General features: G+C 44.0%; 2 protein-coding genes and 1 long non-coding RNA gene across 5 annotated transcripts in view; 2 read left to right on the forward strand and 1 right to left on the reverse strand.

Annotated features, from left to right (window-relative positions):
- Nucleotides 1-157: 157 nt before the first annotated feature.
- On the reverse strand, nt 158-19,165 carry CLBA1 (clathrin binding box of aftiphilin containing 1). Of its 2 annotated transcripts, none has more exons than XM_082219282.1 (6): nt 19,034-19,165; nt 13,458-14,162; nt 11,318-11,466; nt 8,689-8,818; nt 4,520-4,630; nt 158-443 (listed from the first exon to the last, which is right to left on the reverse strand). In XM_082219282.1, exons 2-6 carry the CDS (start codon nt 13,932-13,934, stop codon nt 276-278), a joined length of 1,035 nt encoding a protein of 344 aa, XP_082075408.1. In that variant the 5' UTR covers nt 13,935-14,162; nt 19,034-19,165; the 3' UTR covers nt 158-275. The 2 variants fall into 2 exon arrangements, with proteins under 2 accessions (XP_082075408.1, XP_082075409.1); XM_082219283.1 differs by lacking the exon at nt 19,034-19,165 and adding an exon at nt 18,822-18,946.
- LOC309531065 lies at nt 458-6,113 on the forward strand. 2 transcript variants are annotated; one of them, XR_014219045.1, is made up of 2 exons: nt 458-2,607; nt 4,715-6,113. It is a non-coding gene; the product is annotated as an uncharacterized lncRNA (long non-coding RNA). The 2 variants fall into 2 exon arrangements; XR_014219046.1 differs by having other exon boundaries at nt 458-1,185.
- A 4,120-nt stretch (nt 19,166-23,285) lies between the features above and the next one.
- LOC309529855 (inverted formin-2-like) overlaps nt 23,286-25,598 on the forward strand; it is a 29,767-nt gene continuing 27,454 nt past the window's right edge. The window contains exon 1 of the mRNA XM_082218216.1: nt 23,286-23,370. The gene's annotated coding sequence lies outside the window, so the exon portion shown is untranslated. The remainder of the gene's footprint in view (nt 23,371-25,598) is intronic.

Genomic DNA, 25,598 nt, shown 5'->3' on the forward strand with positions numbered 1-25,598 from the left:
ATCCTTTGTTTATAACAGCTCAATTCTAGCTAGTTTACCATAAAATGTAATATGATTTGCCTGCAGTTCCTGGCAAAGGGACATAAAATCATAGAATTGTAAAGTTGGAATGGACCAACCCAATTCATTTACTCACATCCCTGATGGTAGACTGAAATTAAATACACAGCTTAAGGTTTTATTTTCTTCCTCCCAAAGCTCTTCATTTTAAATTAATAATACAATATAAGCTTTTTTTAAAAAAATTGATCAAAACAACAGAAATATGTTGGTTATTAGCAAACATTGCTGCTGAACATTTTCATCTTTAGGCTTCGTGTAGTAAAAATCCTCTTCTTCTGTGGAACTGTGATATATTGCATATTTCCACCAGATGGGGTCTTCTTCAAGAAAAGGTTATAGGAAAAGAGATGGCTCTGTTTTGGAGCAGGAGATACAGAAAGCTGTGCCAAAAAAACAAAGGGAAAAAGTAATGTGAGGGCCATTCACACATGACATGGGGGTGCAAACTGGGGTTGGCCAAAGGTGTATGGCAAGGTTTTGAAGCTAATTCAGGCTTATGTATATCAAGCAGATGGCATTTCGCTTATTTTGTCTTTCACAATTTCTACAATGGCAGTCTCAAGAATACAAGAAGTAGCTGGCTAGCAATAGTGGTATCCTAAAATTTTCCAGAAAACGGGACACAAATGTTAAGCAAGCCAGCTTCATAGTCCATAAGCAACATCTCTTATACAAAGGAAAGGGAAAATACTAGCAGTGCACACACAAACATTCAGCAGACTGGATTCTTCAGATCTGTAGAAGGATAGGAGCTACAGATTTGGAATCTGAAACATTTCCCAAGTGACACCTTTCTCATCTCCCCTACTGTTTTTGCTTCTGGTTGGAGGCAGGGGATGACAATTTCTGGCTGGCCAAGCCAAAGATCATAGTTCTCATCTCGCCCACCCACCTCATCTCTCCTGAAAAGCATATCACTCCTGCAAGCATGAAATTTGGGTGGAGCCTTTGCAGAGTGGTACCCAATAATCTTGCTCTGCCCTTTTGCAAGGGAAGGGCCAGTGGGGAGTGTGCCAGCTTAGGTGTCACTGCAGAAGATGCTCTGAACACCTTGCAGCAGTGACATGCAACACCCAAATCCTTTCATGAAGAAGCACCAACAGAAAGAGTGGCTGTTCAAAGGTGTGTGTTTCTGCACCTTCCAGGAGTGGTGGCCAGTCTGCCCCACCTTTTCTGTCTCAGAGCAGGAAGGGTTGGCAAGTGTTTGTTTTATATTTTTGGTGGCTTGGCCCTGTGTGACCAACACTCTCCTGGCAACTTAGAAACAAACCACAACTTTCTTCCCAACTTCAGAGCTAGGACTGTGGTAGGGACTACTGCACCACTGCTGGGGTGATCCTTGCCTCTGCCACTTCCAGGTTCTGAGGGAGGCTGGCAGCAAAATATTTGAGACCTGGTTATGGGCTATGGGCTTGCCATAATTTCATGGGAGTGCTGAGAACCCACAAAATATGGTACTAGGTGCAGAATTCATCCTCCTGAAGATTTAAGCTTTCTCCCCCCCCCCCATTTTTTTTAAATTTTAAAAGCTTCTAATCCATATGGGCATGAAGACGCTTCTAAGTGTATAGACAGGGCCTAGGGACAAGTAAACAAGATTTATGGAATGTTTGATTTCTCAGTGCCTTGCAGGTCTTCCTATGCCTAGCAAAAACAACAAGGAGGAATACATAGAATAATTGTACAGATCATAAAATTTAGAGTTTCAGGGTGCAGAATATTAATATTTGTAGTATGGTGTGGACACTGCCCCGTGTATTGGTTTCATATGAATTGGAACAGGGAGCGTTTTGAGGAGATTTCCTCCAAAGCAGCATCTACACACCAGAAAAATAGGCTACAAGACCCACCATTCAAGAAAAAGAAAAAGAACTCCTCCACAAAATATAACTAGAATGGAGTTTTTTACAGTGTCTTTCCCTTATATTTGTTCTTTAATGTCATTTTGCCTTCCTTCATGTCAACCAATGTTCCTTCAATGTCATGTCATAAAGAGCCCTGACACTGCTACCTTTGTGACATCTTTTTCCAGTAATGTACAACCCAAACCTCTGAATCACCAGCTGCTTGAAAGACCGGTTTGGCACAATTACTCAGTCCATAGCTTTTATGGCACCTGTTCCCTTCATGCTGTTTCACTATATACTGTTGGTATCTGACAGTTCTTTTCCTTTTTCCAAGGTGTTTGTCAATGCCTTTTAAATTAGCAATTGGTCCTCCTTAGTTGGCAAAGGACCATTTCTGAGGCCAGCAAGCCACAACATCGTAGTTCTGATAAAGGGTAGCTCAAATTGCCTAGCCAAGTTCACAGATCTTGTCAGGTTGCACTTGTACAACTATCCCTGTCTTCTGCTATTTGATTACTTAAAACTGAATGTTCTGAAGCTCAGACCATCTCACTCCTAAGACAACATGATAACTGTGCATTGCACCTAGATTAAAGCAAGTAACAATATAATGCAGCATGGCATGCTCTGATTCAGGGTTCTAGCCAGCCATGCCTTCTTGCAGGATACGCAATTTCATCCCTCCCTGCTTCCAATGGTGAGTCAGCATCCCAGGGCCAATCAAAATGCTCAGTCCTCACTGGGCCATTCCCCCACTTCTCAAAAATTGTTCCTTGGAGCTTACTAACACCTCCCCTCATGTGAATGGTTGGTGGCATTTTGGCTACACACACTGATAATGGGTTTTGTTAGTATATAGTATATAGGAACATCCCCAGAAATTTGCAAAACCAGACAGAGTTGAGAGACAAAGCTAAGCAGGTTGCATTAGAAAGTCACGGTATATGGACACAGGAAGATATACCGTATTTTTCGCTCTATAGGACGCACTTTTTCCCCTTCAAAAATGAAGGGGAAATGTGTGTGCGTCCTATGGAGCGAAGACGCCGTAGCCCCGCGACCCTCTCACGGCTGGAGAGGTGACGCGCAGCTATGGCAGGATCCTCTACAGCCCCACGTCACCTCTCCAGCCGGGAGAGCGCGCGCGGGGCTAAAGCAGCCCCCTGCGACCCTCTCCCAGCTGGAGAGGTGACGCGCAGCTATGGCAGGATCCTCTATAGCCGCGCGTCACCTCCCCAGCCGGGAGAGCGCGCGCAGGGCTAAAGCAGCCCCCTGCGACCCTCTCCCAGCTGGAGAGGTGACGCGCAGCTATGGCAGGATCCTCTACAGCCCCACGTCACCTCTCCAGGCGGGAGAGCGCGCGCGGGGCTAAAGAAGCACCCCGCGACCCTCTCCCAGCTGCAGAGGTGACACGCAGCTATGGCAGGATGCTCTACAGCCCCACGTCACCTCCCCAGCCGGGAGAGCGCGCGCGGGGCTAAAACAGCCCCCTGCGACCCTCTCCCAGCTGGAGAGGTGACGCGCAGCTATGGCAGGATCCTCTATAGCCGCGCGTCACCTCCCCAGCCAGGAGAGCGCGCAGGGGGCTAAAACAGCCCCCCCCCGCAACCCTCTCCCTGCTGGAGAGGTGACGCGCAGCTATGGCAGGAGCCTCTATAGCCGCGCGTCACCTCCCCAGCCGGGAGAGCGCGCCCGCTGCTCTCTGACCTGCTCTTTGGGGCTGGTGGTGGGCTTCCCCCCACCAGCCCCAAAGAGCAGGTCGAAAGGAACCTGAAGCCTGGAGAGCGAGAGGGGTCAGTGCACGCCGACCCCTCTCGCTCTCCAGGCTTCCAAGGTAGCCGCCTGAACGCACCTTAAACGGCACCTTGTTTTAGAGCAGGAAAACAAGAGGGGGAAAGTTCTCCCCCTCTCTGTGCAGCCCCTCCTGCCGCTTCACTGAAGGGGTGCTGGGCAGAGAGGGGGAGAATTTTTTTTTCTTGTTCTCCCCCCTCTAAAACAAAGTGCGTCCTATTGTCCGGTGCGTCCAATGGTGCGAAAAATACGGTATTACTAATCATGAGCTGTAAGTGAACAGGACAGTTGGGAAGATGACAGTGGGCTGGAAAGTTTCTTAAAATGACCTCTATCATACCAGTTGCAGCTCTACTTATTTATTCCACCTGGCATGTGTTAGTCCAACAAGTAAGGATAACTACAGTCAGTGTGGCACAGCATGAATTGTGTTGGGCTTGGAATGAGCACATGTGGATTCCAATTACCATTAAGTCTATAAAGTTTCCCAGATAGCTTTGGAAATGTCACTCACCTCAACCTATCCTATACAGCTTTGCAAAGATACAAAGGGCAACACGCATACACTGGCCAGGGCTCTTTAGAAGGATGGAATATGAATGGGATAACTGAAATATGTGTAGTCCTGAACTAAGGAAATCTCTTGGACCACAATACAGGCAAGCGAAACACCAACAGGCAGGTGACTGATTGCATGGAACTTGTGCCAATTGCAAGGAGGATTAAGAGAAACATTGAAGATTACAGATACTTATTTGCAGTACACAAAACAGACTATACAAACAAATAAGAGTAATAGGATTATTTTCTATTCTCACCTTGGTTTGAATTAGTGCTTTACAAGTGCTAATGTTGAACTTGTCAACATTGGAATCTTCGTTTTCGCTAATGCTAGTCTCCAAAATATCATTCTTTCCTTCTGGAACAGCCTAGTAAACAGAAATCACATGAGATACTTACAAGTAATCCAGATCCTGCAAACCTATTTAGAAATGTTAACTTTTTCTTTACAGATCACCATCTTTTCTATAGGCTCAAGCTGAAACTAAATAGATGCAATTGGAAGCCCCCAGACCTGGAGCCCAAAGTAAGCTGATGCAGCAGAGACTGCTGCAAAACAAAAACAAAACAGCAAGTGAGTCTTAACTTCTGTCTGCCACTTTGTACTGCTTAGATGACCTTATCCAAGTTATAACACCATCACTCTCTGCAGATCCTCACTCTCTTGCTAGCAACAGCCAAGGATGTAAAGTGGTGACAGGGAAAACACAGAACATCAAGATATGGGAAAACCTCCACTGTGAAGAAGGTGAATTCCATGTTATATAAATCCATTGTGCACTTGGAATACTTTGTACAATTCTGATTGCCAAATAAGATACTGTAAAGCTGGAAAAGGTTCAGAAAAGGGCAATCAAAATGATAAAAGGGATAGAGCAACTCACCTATGTGGAAAGGTTACATTTGGAGCTATTTAGTTTAGAAAGAAGGTGAGTACAGAGAGATATGTTCAGATGTGGTGGCACATTTTCAGATTACGCATTGTGTGGAGAAAGTGGATAGGGAGTGGACTGGGACACTAGAACCCAATAAAGCTGAATGTTGGAAGATTCAGGGAGGACAAAATATTTTTTTTCAAACAGTGAATAGTTAAACTCTGGAATTCACTCCCACAAGAGGCAGTGATGGTCACCAACTCTAATGGCTTTAAAAAAGGATTAAACAAATTCATGGAGGATACATTTGTCATGGCTACTAGCTTGGAAGTCGAACGGAATCCTTTCCGGAAGTCCGTTTGACTTCCAAAACCTTCAGAAGCCAAAGTGTGGCTTCCAATTGGCTGCAGGAAGTTCCTCCAGCCAATGGGAAGACGCGGAAGCCCCATCAGACGTTCAGCTTCCAAAAATAGTTTGCAAACTAGAACAGTCACTTCTGGGTTTGCGACATTCGGGAGTCAAAATGTTCAGGAACTAAGCTATTCGACCTCCAAGGTATGACTGTATTCCCCATCACTTTCTGAGGCAGTATGCTCCTGTATACTAGCTGAAGGGAACTGCAAGCAGATCCTGCTTGAGTGCTTCCCATAGGCACCTGGTTGTCCAATGCAAGAACAAAATTATGGACTACATGAACCTTTGGTCTGATCCAGCAGGACACTTCTTCGACTCTCTCCTTGGCCAAACCCTCACAGGACACATTTTAGCTTGTATTCCTCAGTTCTCCATTTGTTGCTTGGGAAATGGACTCATTATGTTGCTGCTGTTTGAGCCAGTGCAAATGCTGCACTAATGAAAAGTTTGCTGGGGTTTTTATATATAGCACCTGGAAAGGACCTGGGATTGAGCCTAATTTCTATAAATTATATGTGAAAACCTGCACTAAAAATGGATTCACTCTTCCTCATTTTAGAAACCAAGCTGCCTAGCACTTTCTTTGTTTAATGTTTCAAATGTGCCAGGATCCAAAGAGCCTCATGTGCTTTGTACATTGACATGGAGAGGTTCACCAACTCCTCACCCCGCTCCCAGCTGTTGCCTCCATTCCACATTGTACATTCTTTGGAGAGTCTCCAAATCTCTAGGAGTAGCATCTCAGAAGACGGAAGACACAATGGACTGTTAAAGGGAAGAGAAAGTCCTGCAAAGCCCAAGCAAACACACAGTCCACCACATCTAGCCCTTTGGATCCCGGCCTCATTTATCAAGGGGCCAAAACTGCTTAGGGACACCATGATTTCTGTAAAGCCTCCCCTAATAATAGAGTCACTACTAATAATACAGATTCTGAATGAAAAAGACGGTTTCATACTGCCTCCCCCCAGCCCACCCTTGCAGTTCATATTTACAGTTCACACTTCATAGCAGCAACAAATACAATCTTTTCCGTTGTTCTTAAAACATGCAGGGGTAAGCAACAAATTCAGAGCACCTCTGATGTCACTCATCTATGGCAGTCAGCGATGGTGAGAGGCCAGAATTGTGGAATGGGCATGGATGGAAGATGGGGTCAGATGCCCAGAGAAGGAACTGGGGGAGAACTGGACTGCTTAATGGGCAGCGTGCAGAAGCAAAAGTTGGGAGAGGAGGGAGTAGGCTAGGGAAAGAGGCAGGCCAGATATTTGAGGGGTCATTCATTACCTGTAGTTCAGAGCCCCCAAAAATGCAGGCCTTGTGTCAGCTTAACTGAGAGCAGGCCCAAATAAGTACTGCTGGCATCTCAGAAAAGGAAAAATAAAGTAAATTAAATGTGACCCAAGTTCTTCTTATACAGATTAAAGCATACTTAAGATGGCATAATGCTTTTTAAAAGTTTGTTTTTAAACATATTTCTCCAATTTTGAAAAGCGGATATTCCAACATGGCATGGCAATATCTTTCTTATGGACTGAACCAGTGCTCATTTAAATCAGCAAAAAACCTCTACACCTGACTCACAACTAGAACCCTTGCATACAAGTTCTGCTAACCACTCCATCATGAACATACAGTACATAGTCAAGATATTTTCTAATATTATCAGTTAAAATATCAAGGTGCAATTTAAAGTGCCCAGTTATGCCACACCATACTTAATATTCATTGTGTAATATTTTTTATCATCTCTATAGCTAGTCAAATGTTTTCAGTAGAGTAACTCAGTAGCAAGCAACAGTTAATAGCATGGCTTCACAAATATAGTTGCCAGATTACCAGTGGTGTCCACTCCTCCCTCCCTCAAATTATGCAAAGAACTTGGGGTGGGAGTGTGGGGCTCATCTTACACTTTGCAGTGGCTCTGCAGAAAGCAGAAGCAGCATGAAAGATTTGTGCTACTTCTGCCAAAGAGAGAAAGCAGGGCCACCCAAGACATTGTGGCACCTGAGGCAAATTAGGAAATGGCATCTCCCTGTGAATCATCATTTGTTAAGGACCCCATATACATATACAGTGGTACCTCAGGTTACATAAGCTTCAGGTTACAGACTCCACTAACCCAGAAATAGTACCTCGGGTTAAGAACTTTGCTTCAGGATGAGAACAGAAATCGTGCAGTGGCGGCGCAGCGGCAGCAGGAGGCCGCATTAGCTAAAGTGGTGCTTCAGGTTAAGAACAGTTTTAGGTTAAGAACAGACCTCTGGAACGAATTAAGTTCTTAACCCGAGGAACCACTGTATGTATATACACACCCTCTTCCTCTCTGCAGATCACCTTCTTTCATTCACGTCTATTTTTGCACATTGCCTCCACTCTGTCTTTTTGGAATAGACAATAGTGCTCCCAGGAAGGGGAGAAGAGGGAGAACTTGCCAGATGGCTTCCCTTCCCCACTGCCTCACTGCCCGGGTAATGTTAGAAAATCACCCCAGCCTGCAGCAGTTTCTCCAAGCCACACCACCTAAGTCACCCAGGCAAGTAAATGGGGTCCTGGTAGCTGCCCTGCATTGTGTGAGTAGCTGTTCTTAGCTCCATAGGCTATCACTAGTTCTCCTACTAGCTCTTACCTAAGGAGACTACAATATCAAGAAGCCATTGCAAAAGGCTCATCAGGGATTCTGAGAGTTGCTGGTGGTTCTCTGATTGGTTGCAAACAAGGAGCTGGTCTTAAAGGCATAGATGTGCTTTGTTTAATGAATGTTTTACTCAGGATGGGAGGGAGCTAGGTGAGTGGCACCCTGATCCAAATCTGGGTGGGTAGCAGGGGGTGAATCTGCTGCCCCTCTCAGCTCTCCAGACCTTGCTGCCCTGAAGAAATGGCCTCACCCTGCTTCATGGGTGGACTGACTCTGAGAGACAAGATAACTTAACTTCTCCATCCACTGGTACACGCGAAGGGAGGAGAGGGAATCAGTTGCAAACACAAATCATGGCAAATAAGGAAAACCAAAATTTGTAGATTCCCAAGTTTGGGAAATGCTATTTTTGTTTTCTCTGGCAACCTTAAGACCATAATATCTGTTAATCTTAAAAACAAAATGCCATGGTATTCTAGAAAATATTTCAGAAGAGTACCTTTTGATGAGCATCTATTCCAAGCACAGCTAGAAGGTTTTCGTGGTAATGAGATTTGTTCCAAGGACGTCTTAAACTGGAAGGGTTAGTGGATTGAGTAAGAGTTTTCCATAAGTTCCCAGGGTCAGTGCTTTAAAAGGAAATGCAATTCAGATTAATCCAAGATAACAAAACACATACCTCATAGCAAACCACGTTTTCTGCTTACAATTCAAAAGCCGTTCAAGTACAGCTGAAAAGGAGAAGCTAAACCTTTGTCACCCTATCAGAAGGAGGGAATAGATGGCACATATGTACTCTGATGTGTGTGTGTGTGTGTGTGTGTAGTATCATATAATTTTTATGTATACTGCTTAGACACTTGAGTAGTTAAGTGGTATATAAATATCTTAAATAAATAATATATTCCTAATCTTCCAATCACCATAGCAAGCCTTAGACACAGGCAGTTCTTTGCCCTGTACTCCATCTATAAAATGGCAGCATTCTGTTCCAATAAAGGCATATGTTCTTTAACCTAAAGCAGATTTCACATATTTGGCTGAATAGTCTGTTCAAGGCCATTTTGATAATTACCGTATTTTTCGCTCTATAACACACACCCGACCATAACACGCACATAGTTTTTAGAGGAGGAAAAAAATAAAAAAAATATTCTAAACGAAACAGTGGATGTATGATTTTTGTGGTTCATGCTGTGGCCACAGACATATGATCTGATGGTGAATTTGGGGTGACCCAGTGCAAAAATCCTGAGGATCCATGTGGATCCGTGCTTTGTAACCACGTTTTAAGTGGGGAGGGAAGGAAAAGCACTCAAGGGGCAAGGAGCATGCATGGGGTGTGTGGAGAAGGATGCTGCTAATAATGAAGAAGAAGGGTATAAAGGGAGAAGGCTCCTCTCCTCTCCCACTTTGCTCCTTTAAAGCAAGCAGGCTCTGCTTTTCTCCCTCCTCCCCGCTCATCCCCGGCTTAGCGAGCTGAAAAACTTTGCTGCTATTTAGCGAGCTGAGTGGGGAGGAGAGAGGGACAGAGAGCCCGCTTGCTTTAAAGGAGCCAACCAGACAGGAGCCGCTTACACTCGTGTAAGCGGCTCCTCTCCTCTCCCGCTTTGCTCCTTTAAAGAAGCAGGCTCTCTGTCCCTCTCTCCTCCCCACTCAGTGGCTCTTCTCCTGCTTTCCTGTTTCAAAGCGAGCCACGGAGGAGGGAAGCAAGGGGAACCATGGATCCTCTGCTCACAACTTCAGCAGATCCCCACCACCACCACCACCCGTAGGCATTCGCTCCATAACATGCACAGACATTTCTCCTTACTTTCTAGGAGGAAAAAAGTGAGTGTTATGGTGCAAAAAATACGGTATATGGCTTTTGGCAGCTTCACATACATGTTTTAAATTAATCATTATGACTGCAGCAGCAAGTGGTGACTTACATGTGTGAATGAGTTTAACATGTCCTTTCAATGGAGTCAGTTTACACATTCAGCTATCAAGCATTGCTTCCCTCAGAGTGACGTGAATCAAGTACAGTACTGTATATGCATGTGTTTGCCAAATCTCAACATTAACTGTCCCAAAAGCCCCAAAGGGCTCATCTTTCAGACAGGGAAACAAAGAGTATTAGTGACTCTCTAAAGCAGAGTACACTACCAAGCTGGAATTTGAACTCAGATTTATTTATTTTTTTAATTATATCCTGCAGTTCTAGAAGTTCTGACGTTCAAGTCAGCGCAAAGCATGAATTAAAAAAGTCTGCTAAAAAGATGAAACTATAACATCCAACCTGCAATCCCACCAAACAAATACCAAATGAGACACTCCATACATCTTAAAATAATCCAAAGCAAATGTCAAGGCACAATATAGTTCCAAGTCCATCCCCAATGCTCAACTCTCAGGATTTGACTGAAGGCAATTGATTCAGCTGTCCAGCTGAGCCACTGATTATAGAACCACAGGAATCTAAGCAGCTACAGTAGCACAGGAACCGTTACTCATTCTACTTTGTAGCTAAAATGCATGCAGATGAATTCAGTAAATTGAATTTCTATTCCACTTACTGATTGTCAGCTTTTGGATTATGTATTTTAGTCCCATGATCAGTATGGTTAGCCAAAGTATAGGAGACTTTAAGATTACTACATTTCAAGGAAAGGAGGGTGAAAGTGGTGAATGGGGTGGAGGGGACAAGACTATTGGTCTTATCCGCTCAATCCACTGGAGCCTATCTTCGCATGCATTATTGTGTATTTTGCAAATAAATGATTATACTGAAATTATATTGATTCAATAAATGGTACATACGTAAGTTATTCTAACATTAAAATTGAAAGAATCCCACAGAAGTTGCTCTCTTGAGGCATTAGGGAGAATCAACACAGTGGGCAGGGAGCTGTTGCTGCCAAAACCAAAATAAGACATGTAGGAATAGGAAGCAATGAGGCAGTCAACAGGAATCCTGTTTTATCAAATGAACTCCCACTATTCCAAGCTACTAAAGTTCTAAATTTATGGTATATTCTTGTACCATCACCACATTTTCCAGCAACTTCAGAAGCCTTTCTGTCTTCCAGATACCAGCACAGCCCAAATATTTGCACTAGATACAAGAACAATTATTAAACAGTTACCAAAGTTGTTTCGTTGTACATTCAGGAATGTTTGTGTCTTCTGTTTTTGTATAAAGTACTTGATCCAAGCTGCTAATTTTCTCCAAGAACTGTGGTACAGGAACTTCTGGAAAACTCAGTTTAATAATATCTTCAGAGCCAAAGACAGCCTGGAGAAGGCAAGGTAATGATTGAGGCCAATGCTTTGCTGTTTTATACAATGACATACAGCATAATTTCCTGCATCCTCTGAAATGTTCCTCCTTACTTCCTACCAGAGAGCTAAGCCATAAGAGGATTTCAGATACACTTGGACAACTCAACACTACAAAATCCCAGGCCCAATCTATTATCCAGGATAGGGACAATACTGTGATACTCTATTAGAGGGTAGCCAATGTAGTGATGTTGCTAGGCTCCAGTGATATGGGAGGGGTTTCCAAAGTTTTTTGTTTTTGTTTTAGTGCTTAACTTTTTTGTGGAAAAGTTTCCATTTCACAAGTTTACTAGTGTCGGAAGCACCACACTGGCTACCCCAGCTCTAATGTACTGAACAAACCCATGCAAGACTGGAGGCTCCCACCTCTGTGTAACTATTCGGGTCTTACAGTCATTCTTACTATGCTGTAGAAAAACTTAAGAAGTTTCAGTCTTATCTAGTTATCACCTCTGTGCACAACATCCTCAACTCATTGCACCATCTTGGAGGTGCACCATCTTTTGTACCGACATCTATGGTGATTTTTTTTTAATCAACATGTCTATGTACTCAATTAATCACTGCCATTTTATTATTTTTATTCTGTAATAATAGACAATACAAAGGAGGAAAAAATGTGTTGGAATGACAATTAGAGGAGGGGAAGCTATAAATATCTCATTTGAAATGTATCGGTAATGGGTGTTAACACACTCCCATTTAATTCACTGATGACTCTACATCCAATGGGATGATATAATGGTTGCCCAAACAAAAATCTCAGAGGCCACCACAATCAATAAGATTAAACAGCCAATGGGCAAGTAAGTTAGAGGGCTACATGGGTAATGGAGAAGTAAAAGTGCTCCAGGAAGCAGAAGCAGCTGCCACCAAGGAAACAAAACCGAACAGCAATCATAGGCAAGGAGAGAATTGGCGGGGGAGGTTGCCAAATGAACAGTAAATATTAAAACCGAGGACTTTTCAACAGAAGTCTACATATAACAGCAGTTGTAATGTCACAAGGGAAGAATGTGTGACAGCTGAAGGTATGTGCTCCTTACTCACTTGCATGACTCTTACTCATGTAAGTAAGCTCATTGGAATTCACACAGTGCCTTATTCTTCTTAAAAGGGTACCTGTGTGACTAAGGATTAGGTAATCACAAATGGGAGCTGCAACAAACAGAGTGCTGCTGTTCAGGATGCCAGCTATGTCTTATTCTAGAATTCTCCATTCCACCTCCAGTCTGTTAGCTTTTCACGGCCACTGAGCAAGCTCAGTTTTCACTGGGCCATTTGGGGGGTTTTCCCCTGACTTAGGCCTTTCCTGCCCATACGTTTTCGTTTATTGGCACTTCTGCAAACCTTTGGGCTTTCCCAAGCCTGCTGGTATATTGCACTTGTATTGTGATGGTGTTCTTTTAGCTACGTAACAGCCTCAGCATCAAAAATGGAGGGAATGGTAGTTTTGTTGAATATCAAAATGGTTTCCATTATATGAAGATCTATTTAATATTTAAAAGTTCTTAACATTTCGAGTTGCAACAAAACACTGAACAAGAGTCAATTTCACAAGTTTCATTCACAGTTAGACCAAGAATGCAAAATTCTATAGACCAAAACTGATTGTTGCACAGACGCATAATGCTTGTACTGGGAGATGGTAGAAACAAAACAGGAAAAGGGAGCCATTTGAAGAATGCATCTGTTTAAAATATATTTCTACCTTTATCATATTCAGTTGTGCTATGTTTACCATATAGCAAAATAAAAAAAGGAAGTGAACTGATGTTGCCATCAGTTCCTTACTGCATTTAATGAAGCAATGTGTTTTAGTTCCGTGTTGCCAAATAGTTAAAGGTGACACCATGGAAACTAACAAAATGTATAGCATTCTTAGACAGGAGAGAAGAGGACTCTGAAGAGGTGGAGGATCATTCTTAACTCATTAAAACATACCTTCACTGAAGTGTTAGCAAATGTTTCTTTTCTGTTGTGTCCAGTTGTTTTGGAAAAGACCTGTCTGCATGAGGTAGTGAGGCAGCTGTCACTGACATCCGCATCATTCGTGTAAGTTTGTTTTCCATTTGGCTTCTCCAAAGACTCCAAGGTGTTGCTTAAATTTTCCTGCTTGACCTCACTGAAACCTTCAAAGTCACCCCAAGTACTGCTGGATTCCCCCAAGCTGGTGTCAGGACTCTCCAGCGATGCTTCATAAACCCTTTTGTCACCACACTCGACAGGAAGGCTTTTCTGAATCATTTCCAGTTCTGAGCTTTCATCAAAATTTCCATTTTGGTTTAAAGAATGTACATCAGTTCCACTGCTGTTTTCACTGAGAGAGGTGGCACCCGTCTCTGTTGACAGAGGTTTCAAAATTGACTGGCTTGAAACTTCCGCACCACTATGTATTTCCACTAAATTCTGGTCTTGCATTTTTCTGTTATCACAACAATAAAATTCATGAACATCAACCAAAAAACATGGCTGATAGCAAAAGACAAAACTGTTAATGTTTCAAAAACATAATGGGTACTTCATTGTGCCTTGAATAGGTTGCAAAAATGTAGCTTAGCAAAACAGTGTGTCCTTCAAGGTCTCCCTAAGTCATCAATGCAGTGCTTATTTTTCAGTCTTAACTTGCTTCTCAATCCAGATTTCAGGCTGCAAAAAAAAAAAAAAGGGTTATAAATAAAGACCTTTCTGATAATGCTGTGTGTAAGGCTTACAAAAGATAAACGATTAGGCAAGAAAAATGTTCATGCTTGGACAAATACATTCCAATGCAATGCAGTGAATTCTTGCAAGTACAGAAACATAACAAAAAGATTAGCCTGGCTGAATTTTTACCTACAGCGACTGGGATTTGTGTTTCTCCAAAAGCAGCCTCTTGTGTGACATGGTGAGCTGCTTTCAAAACTGCGGTCTTTGAACACACTTTGTACCATGTGATTTACTGAGCCACCTATGAACTCTACAAAACTGAAGGGGCTTAATCATATTTCCATTTCTGCAGGAAACACTGGAAATGTAGTGGAGGGAGATAAGAATCTCTAACATAACTGTGAGCACCTTAAACTATAATTTCCTGGATTTTTGGGAGGAGGGGGTAGAATCAGTTGTTAGAACATGTTATAAAACTGGTATAAGTTTGAATGAAAAATACACCTGTCTTCAATAATTTTTCATTATTCAAGTAAAAAACCTTTATCATATACTCCGAAAGATATTTTAAACTAGCTCAAGAAACCTGCATAGGAAAGGTGCACAGGGCAAACCTATACATGTTTACTAAGAAATAAGTCCCCCCCCCCATACTCAGTGGTATTTACTTCAGATAAGTGTATACAGGATTGGACCCCAAGCCACAGCACAATAGGCTATTTTCCTGCCTAAAGATATTCCCATATCTCACTAAATAAACCTTGTAAAACAGATTCTCTGCAGCCTTATGCTCCTTAAAAGCTAGCCTTCCTCAAATAAAACCCCTCTAACAAGTTGGGAAACATTGTTGAGTAAGGTGCACGCAACAGGGGAACTGCTTGGTGTTTAAAAATATAATTCTAGGCTAGCAAGTGATAAAATAAGGTGACTGAAATCTGCAGAACTAGCAGCATACTCTTTGGCAGATGTGGTTTTTAATGTCAATGCTTTGGGGTTTTTGGTTCCTCTTTGTATTTTCACACAGCAGTCTGCAACGACACAAACCAAAATGAAATAAATGTTGGGAAAGACCCCCCACCCACTCCCAAGAAGCGATATGCTGGAGACCATTATGTTCTCTTTGCATGAATAAGAGCACTCAGCTATACTGTGGAGTTAGGTTGTCTCACTGTGGAACTAGGGTTTTTTCTCTCTTGTTGGTGAAACTATTCTTGTTTCTGAGACCGATATTTACAACTCATAATTCAGAAAGAAGTTACCACAAGTTGCAAGTAGGTAACTTCTCCCCTTTCTCTACTGATAGAGCAAGCAGACATTATTATTAGCAGATGATGTCACCTTTTCCCAGCCGTACCCTGAATAATTTGTAGTGGAATCTATGGGATAATTTGATGCCAATCTGTGCAGGCTTATCACTGTATTTTTGGTCTACTGTAGATAACACCATTCTCCTGTTGCTGACAGAATGAGAAATGGAGGGAATGAGATGCTAACCTATAGAATCTGCTTAAAGGGCTAACACAATTCAAGCTTCCAAGTCACCTCTGATTTCAGAAAATTGTGGGGAGGAGCTCAGTGGTGCAGCACCTATTTATAATTGGTGATGCCGGAGATCAAGGCTAACAACCTTTTGCAAAAGAAGTATTTCCAGTAGAACTGAGCTGCAATTTCTTCTCAGAAAATGTGAGAATCTTTTATTTTTTGCCCCCGGGGGGGGGGCGAAGAAAAAGAACAGAGGGCCATTTTGCCAAATATTCTCCACCATTTTCCTTCCAGAATGCCCTACGATGACACTTGATCTTGGGATCAGTGGAGAATGCAAAATGGTTGCCTGGCTGCCTACACAGTTGCTACTGGCAGCAGTACCAAAAAGAACCTTAGGTAAAAAGAAAAAAAAAGTCATGTCACTACTAACTGTTGGAGAAGTTCTCTTCTGCCCTTGAATATTCAGCAAAATTATTCCCCCATCCCCTCACCCCCATTTCACCACCCATGAATAGGGTAGAGATTTTAGAAGGCCATTGTTGCTCAGCTCTAATTTCAGGAATCAAGCTTGTGGAAGAACTCTCTGCAAAACCTTGGAGAGCCTTTGCCAGTGAGAAGTAGACAAGCACTGTAAGGCTAGATGAACTAACTTAAAGGGAGATTTGAGGTTTCATAGAGTTTAGTGCACGAGGCTGGAAATTAATAGGCTTAGTCAACCAGCTTGTTAACAATGAATGTATGCCGACTCCTAGGAATTTGAAAGATTGTTTCCAGCCTAGGTGTTAAAGGTTCCTGTTTGTTGCCTTTAAGTGCAGGAAGCAACACATTACATTTTGAGGCAACACTTTTTCTGGCATTTATATTTGGAGGTGCTAACAACAGCGGATTAAATAAAATAGGGCATCCTGCATGCACAGAGCTGTATCAAAAACCACTAAAAGACAACTTCCACTGCCAGTCACAACATCTGCATGCATTCTTGGGGCAGATTCACACCATACATATTAAATTACATATGGGGAATTATTTTCCAGTCAAAACATGGATTGCCTTGGGGTTGTCTTTGAGTGGGGCTATCTCTCTCTCCCTGCCCACACACCCCTTTTCTCTTCTTCACCAGAGTCTATCTGCACAAATAAGGCCTGGGGCTGCTCTAGGAAGGCCACCTCTAGTTTCAATTTCTAGTGAAGTTGTTACTTTGAGTTGCTTTTTTTAAAAGCTCCCACTCCCAGTCTCATTTGGCATCACACACCATCATTGTCACCTCAGTTTTACACTAGGAGATGAACTGAGAAAATGATACATATTGAATCACCGTACAGCATTTACTCAAATCTAATGCTCACCTTTTTTGGTTGCAAAAATTAAGGTGCGCATTAGATTCGATAGCACATTTACATTCACCAGCAAATACTATTTTGGTTTCAAGGTTCTGAAAACTGAGGTGTGCATTAGATTAGATGGTGTATTGGACTCAAGTAAATACAGTATCTGTACTCTTAACTTATTACAACACGGTGAAGAAGTTAACATGAGTTTAAGAAGTTTTAAAGAAGCCAGTGGTTGAATAATTGAAGCATGGGAATGGGATGTTAGGATAGGTAACTTTCTAAGCAAGCCATCAAATGTCAGAGAGACAATGTGGAAAGCATTTTTAAAAATTCATTTATATAGTGGGGATTTATCTGTTTGAAGTACAGAAAGATCTGATACATAGCAGTTGCAAAAATGAGCTGTCCATTCCCCCCACAATGATAAGCTCTCTAAGGCAGCAATCTTGTAATTTTTGAGTATTAACATTTGCTAGAGGTTTTTAAAAACCTTTTAGAAGTTATTGTAAATAAATAAACAAACCTGGACACTGTTTTGAGACCAGTCATTAGGACATGCAATAACTGTTCACCATGACACATTTCCCTAGTGAAAAGGTACTTGTTAAATAGATCAAGTCTTATTAATGATCTATTTTGACACATATCTGAACAAGATATGTTCTTTGGGCGATAAACCTGTACACATTCACTGAGGCAGAAATCTGATGAAGAAAGTAGGACATGCCACAGAATTAGGCTGGTGCTGCTCTCCTCAGCTTCAAGCTACTATCTGCAGTAGAGTTTAACAACAACACCATTCTACCTCACACTTTTTCGGTGAGAATTGCCAAGACAATATATGCAAAGTGACCTGAAACACTTAGGAAAAACTCTATAAATCAGGGGTGGGGAACCCATGGCCCTCCAGATGTTGTTGGACTTCAGCTCCCATAAGCCCCAAATAGTGTAGCCAATGATCAGGAATGATGGAAGTTGGAGTCCAACAGGTTCCCCATCACTGAAAGATAGATAAATAAAATATATTTTAATGTGATGCATTAATGTATACTGCTCAGGCACCCACACTTTCATTAAATGATTAAAAAAAATACAAGAAACAATTTCCATTTTCATCTGGGTTGTTTTTGTTTTTTAATTAACTGCTGAGTTTTGGATTATTTTTATACATTTATTTACACCCCACCTTTTCCCCTGATGGAACTCTGGCAGATTAACTTGCTCCATTCAGTTCAAGGGGTGTGTGTTTCTAGCTCTCCATTTTAAAACTTAATGGTTTGTACATGGGTTTATGTTCAATTTCACAGTGGCAAAACTCCTTAGGGGCGCTTTTACATCCTGAAAGGCAGCTCAGAAGAAATATAGCAAGTAGGCTCAGCTGGGTAGAGCACAAGACTCTTAATCTCAGGGCGCTGGGTTCAAGCCTGCACCGTGGGCAAGCAGGGATTGGACTAGAATGATCCCCAACTCTGGCGATCCTATGAAGTAATAAACAAACCATTCAGCTTTAAAGGTAAAGGTAAAGGTACCCCTGCCCAAACAGGCCAGTCTTGCCAGACTCTGGGGTTTGTGCGCCCATCTCACATTTATTGGCCGGGGGCAGCTTTAAGGGGCACCTATATTTTGAAGCCGAAGGCTTTTGTATACAGCAATTTTTTATAATGAGAATTAAAGAATTCATAGGCACGCTTTTAAATCCTGAGAGGCAGAAGAAAATAATACTTAATTTGAGGAATAATATTTTAAAAACCAGTTAAGTTTTACAAGAACAACGCGGCGTTATCATTGGGAAGCTTTTAAAATCTGCACTGCCTGCTGACCAGTGGTTATTCAGGCTGCTTACCTGCTGACTGCCCACTGCCTCCACCTTCCCTTTCGCTCCCTGCTCGGGGGAAGGGAGCTCGAGCACCTCGGCCTGAGGAGAAGGAGGCGGCGGCTGAGCCCCGGAAGGCCCGCGCGGTGAGGGAATAGGGAGCCAAGTGAGTGGCCGTTAGGGAGGCCAGTGACGAAAAACGGGGAGAGCGCGCCCGCGCGTTGAGGAGGGGGGTCGCTTACCTGCTCCACCTCGCGCACCTTCCTCCCTCAACCGACAACGGCTTTCTGACAGCTCCTGGGAAAGAGGCGGGGCAGGACGCAGGTGCCGGCCTGCGCGCGTCAGAGAGGCGGACCCGATTGGCTGGGTTCGCCAGACGGGGGGCGGAGCTTGAGCCCGGCACAGCGCGTTCTTCGGGCGCGGGGGAGGAGCATAGGAAACCGACAAGCACACAAACACCGCACGCGGGGGCGTGGCCTGAGGTGTTGTTGGGGAGGATGGAACCCGTGGGGGGGGGCGGGACGCAGGTGCCGGCCTGCGCGTCAGAGAGGCGGACCCGATTGGCCGGGGTTCGACTGACGGAGGAGGGGTGGAGCTTGAGCTCGGCGCAGCGCGGAGGCGGGGAATGCAAAGAAGCGCGCACAGACGACGCACGCACGCACGCACGCGGGGGCGTGTCCTAAGGTGGTGGTATGTGGGAAGGGTAGCCGCGCCGCGCGTGCTAAGGGTGGCCGGCATTTCAACCCTAGAGATAGGAAGCGGGGAAAAGGGTAGAGTTGCACGCTGTCTAAAACTTCTATTTCTGCAAAATGAGATATAATAAGTGGGAGAAAGCAGCACTGGCCATTGGGTCAGCTTTCCCCCTGCGTCTTCCTTAATGAGGCAGGGTTTCCTCAGCCTTCAAAAGGCGTATAACGGCCAGAGCATAGGGCGCTATCTCAAAAGGTATTTCTAAAAATTAGGACGGAGACTTTGGAACTCCTTGCCTCTTGATATCAGGCAGGCGCCTTCCCTGTATTCTTTTTGGAACAAAATTGAAATATACTCAGAGTCGCAAAGTGATTTCATGCTCTTTATTCAGCTCATAGTGGTGAGGAGGAATGAATAAAAGTCCCCTCACAGTATCTGCTTTATATACACTATTTACACAATGGGCTGCACATGATTGGCTAATTCCGGAATTCTACTGTAAGCCAATCAGGTTGTGGATTCACTTATATCTGGAGCATGATTGGGTGGTTCCTGCCAACCAATCATACTGCTGCATTGTTCTAGGACCAATCAGACGGCTGCATTCTGAATCCTATTGTTCTAGGACTAATCAGACTGCTGCAATTTGGATCCTATTCAACTCAGTACATAACAAAAATTAATAATAAATAAATAAATAACATGTCTATATCGTGTGGAGGGAGGGGGAAGCTGTGGCTTACAATAGTGTAGTCCCCGGTTCATATTTCAGGTTAAAGGAGAGGTTGGCTCGGATGTACAGTGAAACAACAACAACCATGCAGTAGGCCCCTTGGACTGAAACAAAAGTCAGTCTATTCAAAGTTTCCCCTGCCCTGTCCAAGCCCAAATACAGTGCTTGACCGCATGTAGAAATCTTGTGCCCCGTCAACTAGCATGCAGACAGACACATCACACCTTCAATTCTGCAATTCTAGGCCTGGCTACTCAGAAGTGTGTGTAAACGACCACAGCATATACGTGTGTGTGTATCTAAACCAGCACATTTCTTTTTACTCGAAATAAGTTCGGAGAACACCATATCCTATTTGCCTACCGCCTTTTGTTTCTGGTTGGACACACTGCCCCTGCCCAATCACAGCTATGCTGAAATTCTAGATTTCCCGTTGTCTTCTGTGAGCAGCTGTTACTTCTGCTTCAGAGGAGCCGGAAAAAAGAAGAAACCAGGAAATTCCACCTTCAGACCACAGATTCTATGACTCATCCTTCTCAAACCCCTTGCTTTGTGCAACTGTTTTGCCTGATGAAGAGGGATGGAGATTTCGATCGCTCCCTTTCTGTCTCAAGAACGTCCCACTCTGAAGGCCTTGGACTCAGCTTGTAGTCAGAGAGGATAGAGGTGTACCATCTTGAGCCCAAGTTTGGATGACCAGCTTCGCTTCTGAAATATTGTTGTTGTTTAGTCGTTTAGTCGTGTCCGACTCTTCGTGACCCCATGGACCAGAGCACGCCAGGCACTTCTGTCCTCCACTGCCTCCCGCAGTTTGATCAAACTCATGCTAGTAGCTTAAGAACACCATCCAACCATCTCATTCTCTGTCGTCCCCTTCTCCTTGTGCCCTCCATCTTTCCCAACATCAGGGTCTTTTCCAGGGAGTCCTCTCTTCTCATGAGGTGGCCAAAGTATTGGAGCCTCAGCTTCACGATCTGTCCTTCCAGTGAGCACTCAGGGCTGATTTCCTTCAGAATGGAGAGGTTTGATCTTCTTGCAGTCCATGGGACTCTCAAGAGTCTCCTCCAGCACCATAATTCAAAAGCATCAATTCTTCAGCGATCAGCCTTCTTTATGGTCCAGCTCTCACTTCCATACATCACTACTGGGAAAACCATGGCTTTTACTATACGGACCTTTGTTGGCAAGGTGATGTCTCTGCTTTTTAAGATGTTGTCTAGGTTTGCCATCGCCTTTCTCCCAAGGAGCAGGCGTCTTTTAATTTCGTGACTGCTGTCACCATCTGCACTGATCATGGAGCCCAAGAAAGTAAAATCTCTCACTGCCTCCATTTCTTCCCCATATATTTGCCAGGAGTTGATGGGCCCAGTGGCCATGATCTTCGTTTTTTTGATGTTGAGCTTCAGACCATATTTTGCGCTCTCCTCTTTCACCCTCATTAAAAGGTTCTTTAATTCCTCTTCACTTTCTGCCATCAAGGTTGTGTCATCTGCATATCTGAGGTTGTTGATATTTCTTCCGGCAATCTTAATTTCGGCTTGGGATTCATCCAGCCCAGCCTTTCGCATGATGAATTCTGCATATAAGTTAAATAAGCAGGGAGACAATATACAGCCTTGCCGTACTCCTTTCCCAATTTGGAACCAATCAGTTGTTCCATTTCTGAAATATACTCAGAGTCAAATATATACATATATACATGGGCCCCACGTGATTGGCTAATTCCAGGATTCTCCTGTGGGCCAATCAGGTTGTGGATTTACTTCCACCTGGAGCTGGATTGGGTGGCTCCTGTGGACCAAGCAGACTGCTGCATTCTGGATCCTATTGTTCTAGGACCAATCAGACTGCTGCATTCTGAATCCTATTGTTCTAGGACCAATCAGGCTGCTGCATTTTGGATCCTATTCAGCTCAGTACATAACAACTTCGCTGGCCTGGGAGAGGGATAAACAGCAGCAAATTTATCTCCAGGAAGCACAAGAGGAGCCTTCTACATAATTCTAGTTCAGCATCTTGTTCTTAACAGGGGGCCAACCAGATGCCTGCAGGAAACGTGCAAACAGGACCTGAGCACAAGCGCTGTCTCCCTTCCTGTGGTTCCAGCAACTTGTGCTCAAAAGCATCGCCGCCTCCAAGTCTGAGCATAACCATTGTTGCTAGTAGCCACTGCATGTCTTATACCTCTGACTTGTCCTCCTGCCTTGCTCTCCTATTCACAGGACAGCAGCTGAACTTATAACCATCAGAGAAGGCAGAGTCGTTGATAGGCATGCCTGGGCAAAGATCTTGCCAGACCAGTTCCTGTGCTCATGCTAATTCTAGATCATTCGCCATCAGGACCATTTCCAGACTGTCACTAGTTTGCAGGTGGAGTTATGTGACCCAGGAGCCATCTGGAGGCAGCCCTGTATAGGAAAGCTTTTTAAAATATTTAATGTTTTACTATGTTTTTATATAGGAGGGACGCGGGTGGCGCTGTGGGTAAAAGCCTCAGCGCCTAGGGCTTGCCGATCGAAAGGTCGGCGGTTCGAATCCCCGCGGCGGGGTGCGCTCCCGCTGCTCGGTCCCAGCGCCTGCCAACCTAGCAGTTCGAAAGCACCCCCGGGTGCAAGTAGATAAATAGGTACCGCTTACCAGCGGGAAGGTAAACGGCGTTCCGTGTGCTGCGCTGGCTCGCCAGATGCAGCTTTGTCATGCTGGCCACGTGACCCGGAAGTGTCTCCGGACAGCGCTGGCCCCCGGCCTATAGATGTGAGATGGGCGCACAAACCCCAGAGTCTGTCAAGACTGGCCCGTTCAGGCAGGGGTACCTTTACCTTTACCTTTACCTATGTTTTTATATATGTTGGAAGCCACCCAGGGTGGCTGGGACAACCCAGTCAGATGGGCAGAGTATAAATAATAAAATTATTATGGAATAGGATGTCCCTGTTTTCATCGGAGAAATGTTGGAGGGTATGGTATGCTACCTATGAACAGCTGCCATGGGAAATTGTCCTGAAACAGGGTCAGGGAACCTATGGCCCCTGCCAGCTGTTGTTGGACTACAGCTCCCATCATCCCTTGGGGCTGTTGGAAGCCCACCACAATACCTGGAGGTTTCATAAAAGAAACAGTCGTTTTGAACCTTGGCCTTCAGGACAGAATGATGTGGTAAGCCTTTTCCCAGAGAGAAAGCAGATTTTTTAAAGCTGCAATGCTAACATGCTTACTAATAGGGGCCAATGCTGAAGTTGTTTACATGTTGCTAGGGAGTACATCTTAGTACACAGTCTTCCAACCTAGTACAGTGGTACCTCGGGTTAAGAACTTAATTCGTTCTGGAGGTCCGTTCTTAACCTGAAACTGTTCTTAACCTGAGGTACCACTTTAGCTAATGGGGCCTTCTGCTGCTTCTGCACCGCCGCTGCGCCATTTCTGTTCTCATCCTGAAGCAAAGTTCTTAACCCGAGGTACTATTTCTGGGTTAGCGGAGTCTGTAACCTGAAGCATCTGTAACCTAAAGCGTCTGTAACCCGAAGTACCACTGTACACAGCACGGGTGGCGCTGTGGTCTAAACCACAGAGCCTAGGGCTTGCCAATCAGAAGGTCGGAGTTTCGAATCCCCGCAACGGAGTGAGCTCCCATTGCTCGGACCCTGCTCCTGCCAACCTAGAGAATCGAAAGCACGTCAAAGTGCAAGTAGATAAATAGGTACAGCTCTGGTGGGAAGGTAAACGGTGTTTCTGTGGTTCGGCAGAAGCAGCTTAGTCATGCTGGCCACATCAACCAGGAGCTGTACGCCTGCTCCCTCAGCCAGTAAAGCGAGATGAGCGCCACAACCCCAGAGTCGTCCGCGACTGGACCTAACAGTCAGGGGTCCCTTTACCTTTAGATGCAGTGGGCTGACACCCAAGGAAGCATGCAAGAGTTTGTCATTGTGCTTTTTAAAAATCTACGCTGTGGCCACAGCCTTAGGAAAGCAGGCTTTAGCAGCTTCATGTTCCTGTGAGACTAAGGTGGAGGAGGGGAGGCTTGCAGCTCCAGGCAACTTGCCAACCTGCTGTGGCAGTATGCACAGAAGCAGGAACAATAGCTCTCTGCCCAGGGTCAGTCCGAGAGAGGGAGACTGCCTTTGCTGCAGCCATAGTACAAACAAAGCAAAGCCAAACTAGAGAAACAGAGGAATGATATAAACAGAAAAACACACAAACTGCCATGCATGAGTCTGTGTGCTTGTACTTTTGTGCGGTGGGCCTAGAAAAAAAATGAAAAGGGCAGATTTGTGCACCAGATGAAGCTACAGGAAACTTTGTCTCTTAAGTTTATCTAAAGCAGATCCGGTTGAACAAAACTGGACAGTAAAACAATTCCTCTACAGTGGTACCTCGGGTTAAGTACTTAATTCGTTCCAGAGGTCCGTTCTTAACCTGAAACTGTTCTTAACCTGAAGCACCACTTTAGCTAATGGGGCCTCCCGCTGCTGCCGCGCCTCCATAGCACGATTTCTGTTCTCATCCTGAAGCAAAGTTCTTAACCCGAGGCAATATTTCTGGGTTAGCGGAGTCTGTAACCTGAAGCGTATGTAACCTGAAGCGTATGTAACCTGACGTACCACTGTATTAGGATCAACTAAAGTTCACAGAGCAGTATATGTGAAGTTTCAAGTTCCGCAGAACTGTTCCCTGGATTGATTATATTTTATGAGCAACTGATGAGCAACTTTTGAACACATTATTATTATTTAGGACACTTACATCCTACCCATCATGGAACGTAAAGTAGTACATACATAAGGGCAGTGCTTTTTTTCGGGGGGGGGCACATACCCCTAACATTTTGTGAATCTCAGTTTGGCCTCATTGAGGGTCAGTATTTCAATATGAGTAGGAAAATGAGAGTGCCACACACACACACACACACACACACATATATATATATATATATATATATATATATATATATATATATATATTAGAAAAAAGCACTGCATAAGGGCCATGCCAAACAACCTTTTTCATTGTGCATTCATGATTATTTGTGCTCATGACACTATCAGGATGGTTATACTCAATGCCATTTTCAATACTGCTTGCACATGAAAAAGTTCCAAGGCGGACATACTACAATCAGTCAACGTTCTGCAGCTTCCTTCTGATATTCTGTAACATTTCTTAGCACAAATGTCCAGTATTTCCCATTTTGTTCTGCCTTTGTGGTGCTATGGCACACGTCTGCACCACGGCTGAAAATACACATTTTCCAAATCTGCTTTGTCTGCTGAAGCACTCCATCGTTCCACACCTCTCTTAAAAAGGTAAAGGTAAAGGACCCTTGACAGTTAAGTCCAGTCACGAACGACTCTGGGGTTGCGGCGCTCATCTTGCTTTATTGGCCAAGG

The sequence above is a fragment of the Podarcis vaucheri genome (assembly GCF_965113315.1).
Source record: "Podarcis vaucheri genome assembly, chromosome: 1".
NCBI lineage: Eukaryota > Metazoa > Chordata > Lepidosauria > Squamata > Lacertidae > Podarcis > Podarcis vaucheri.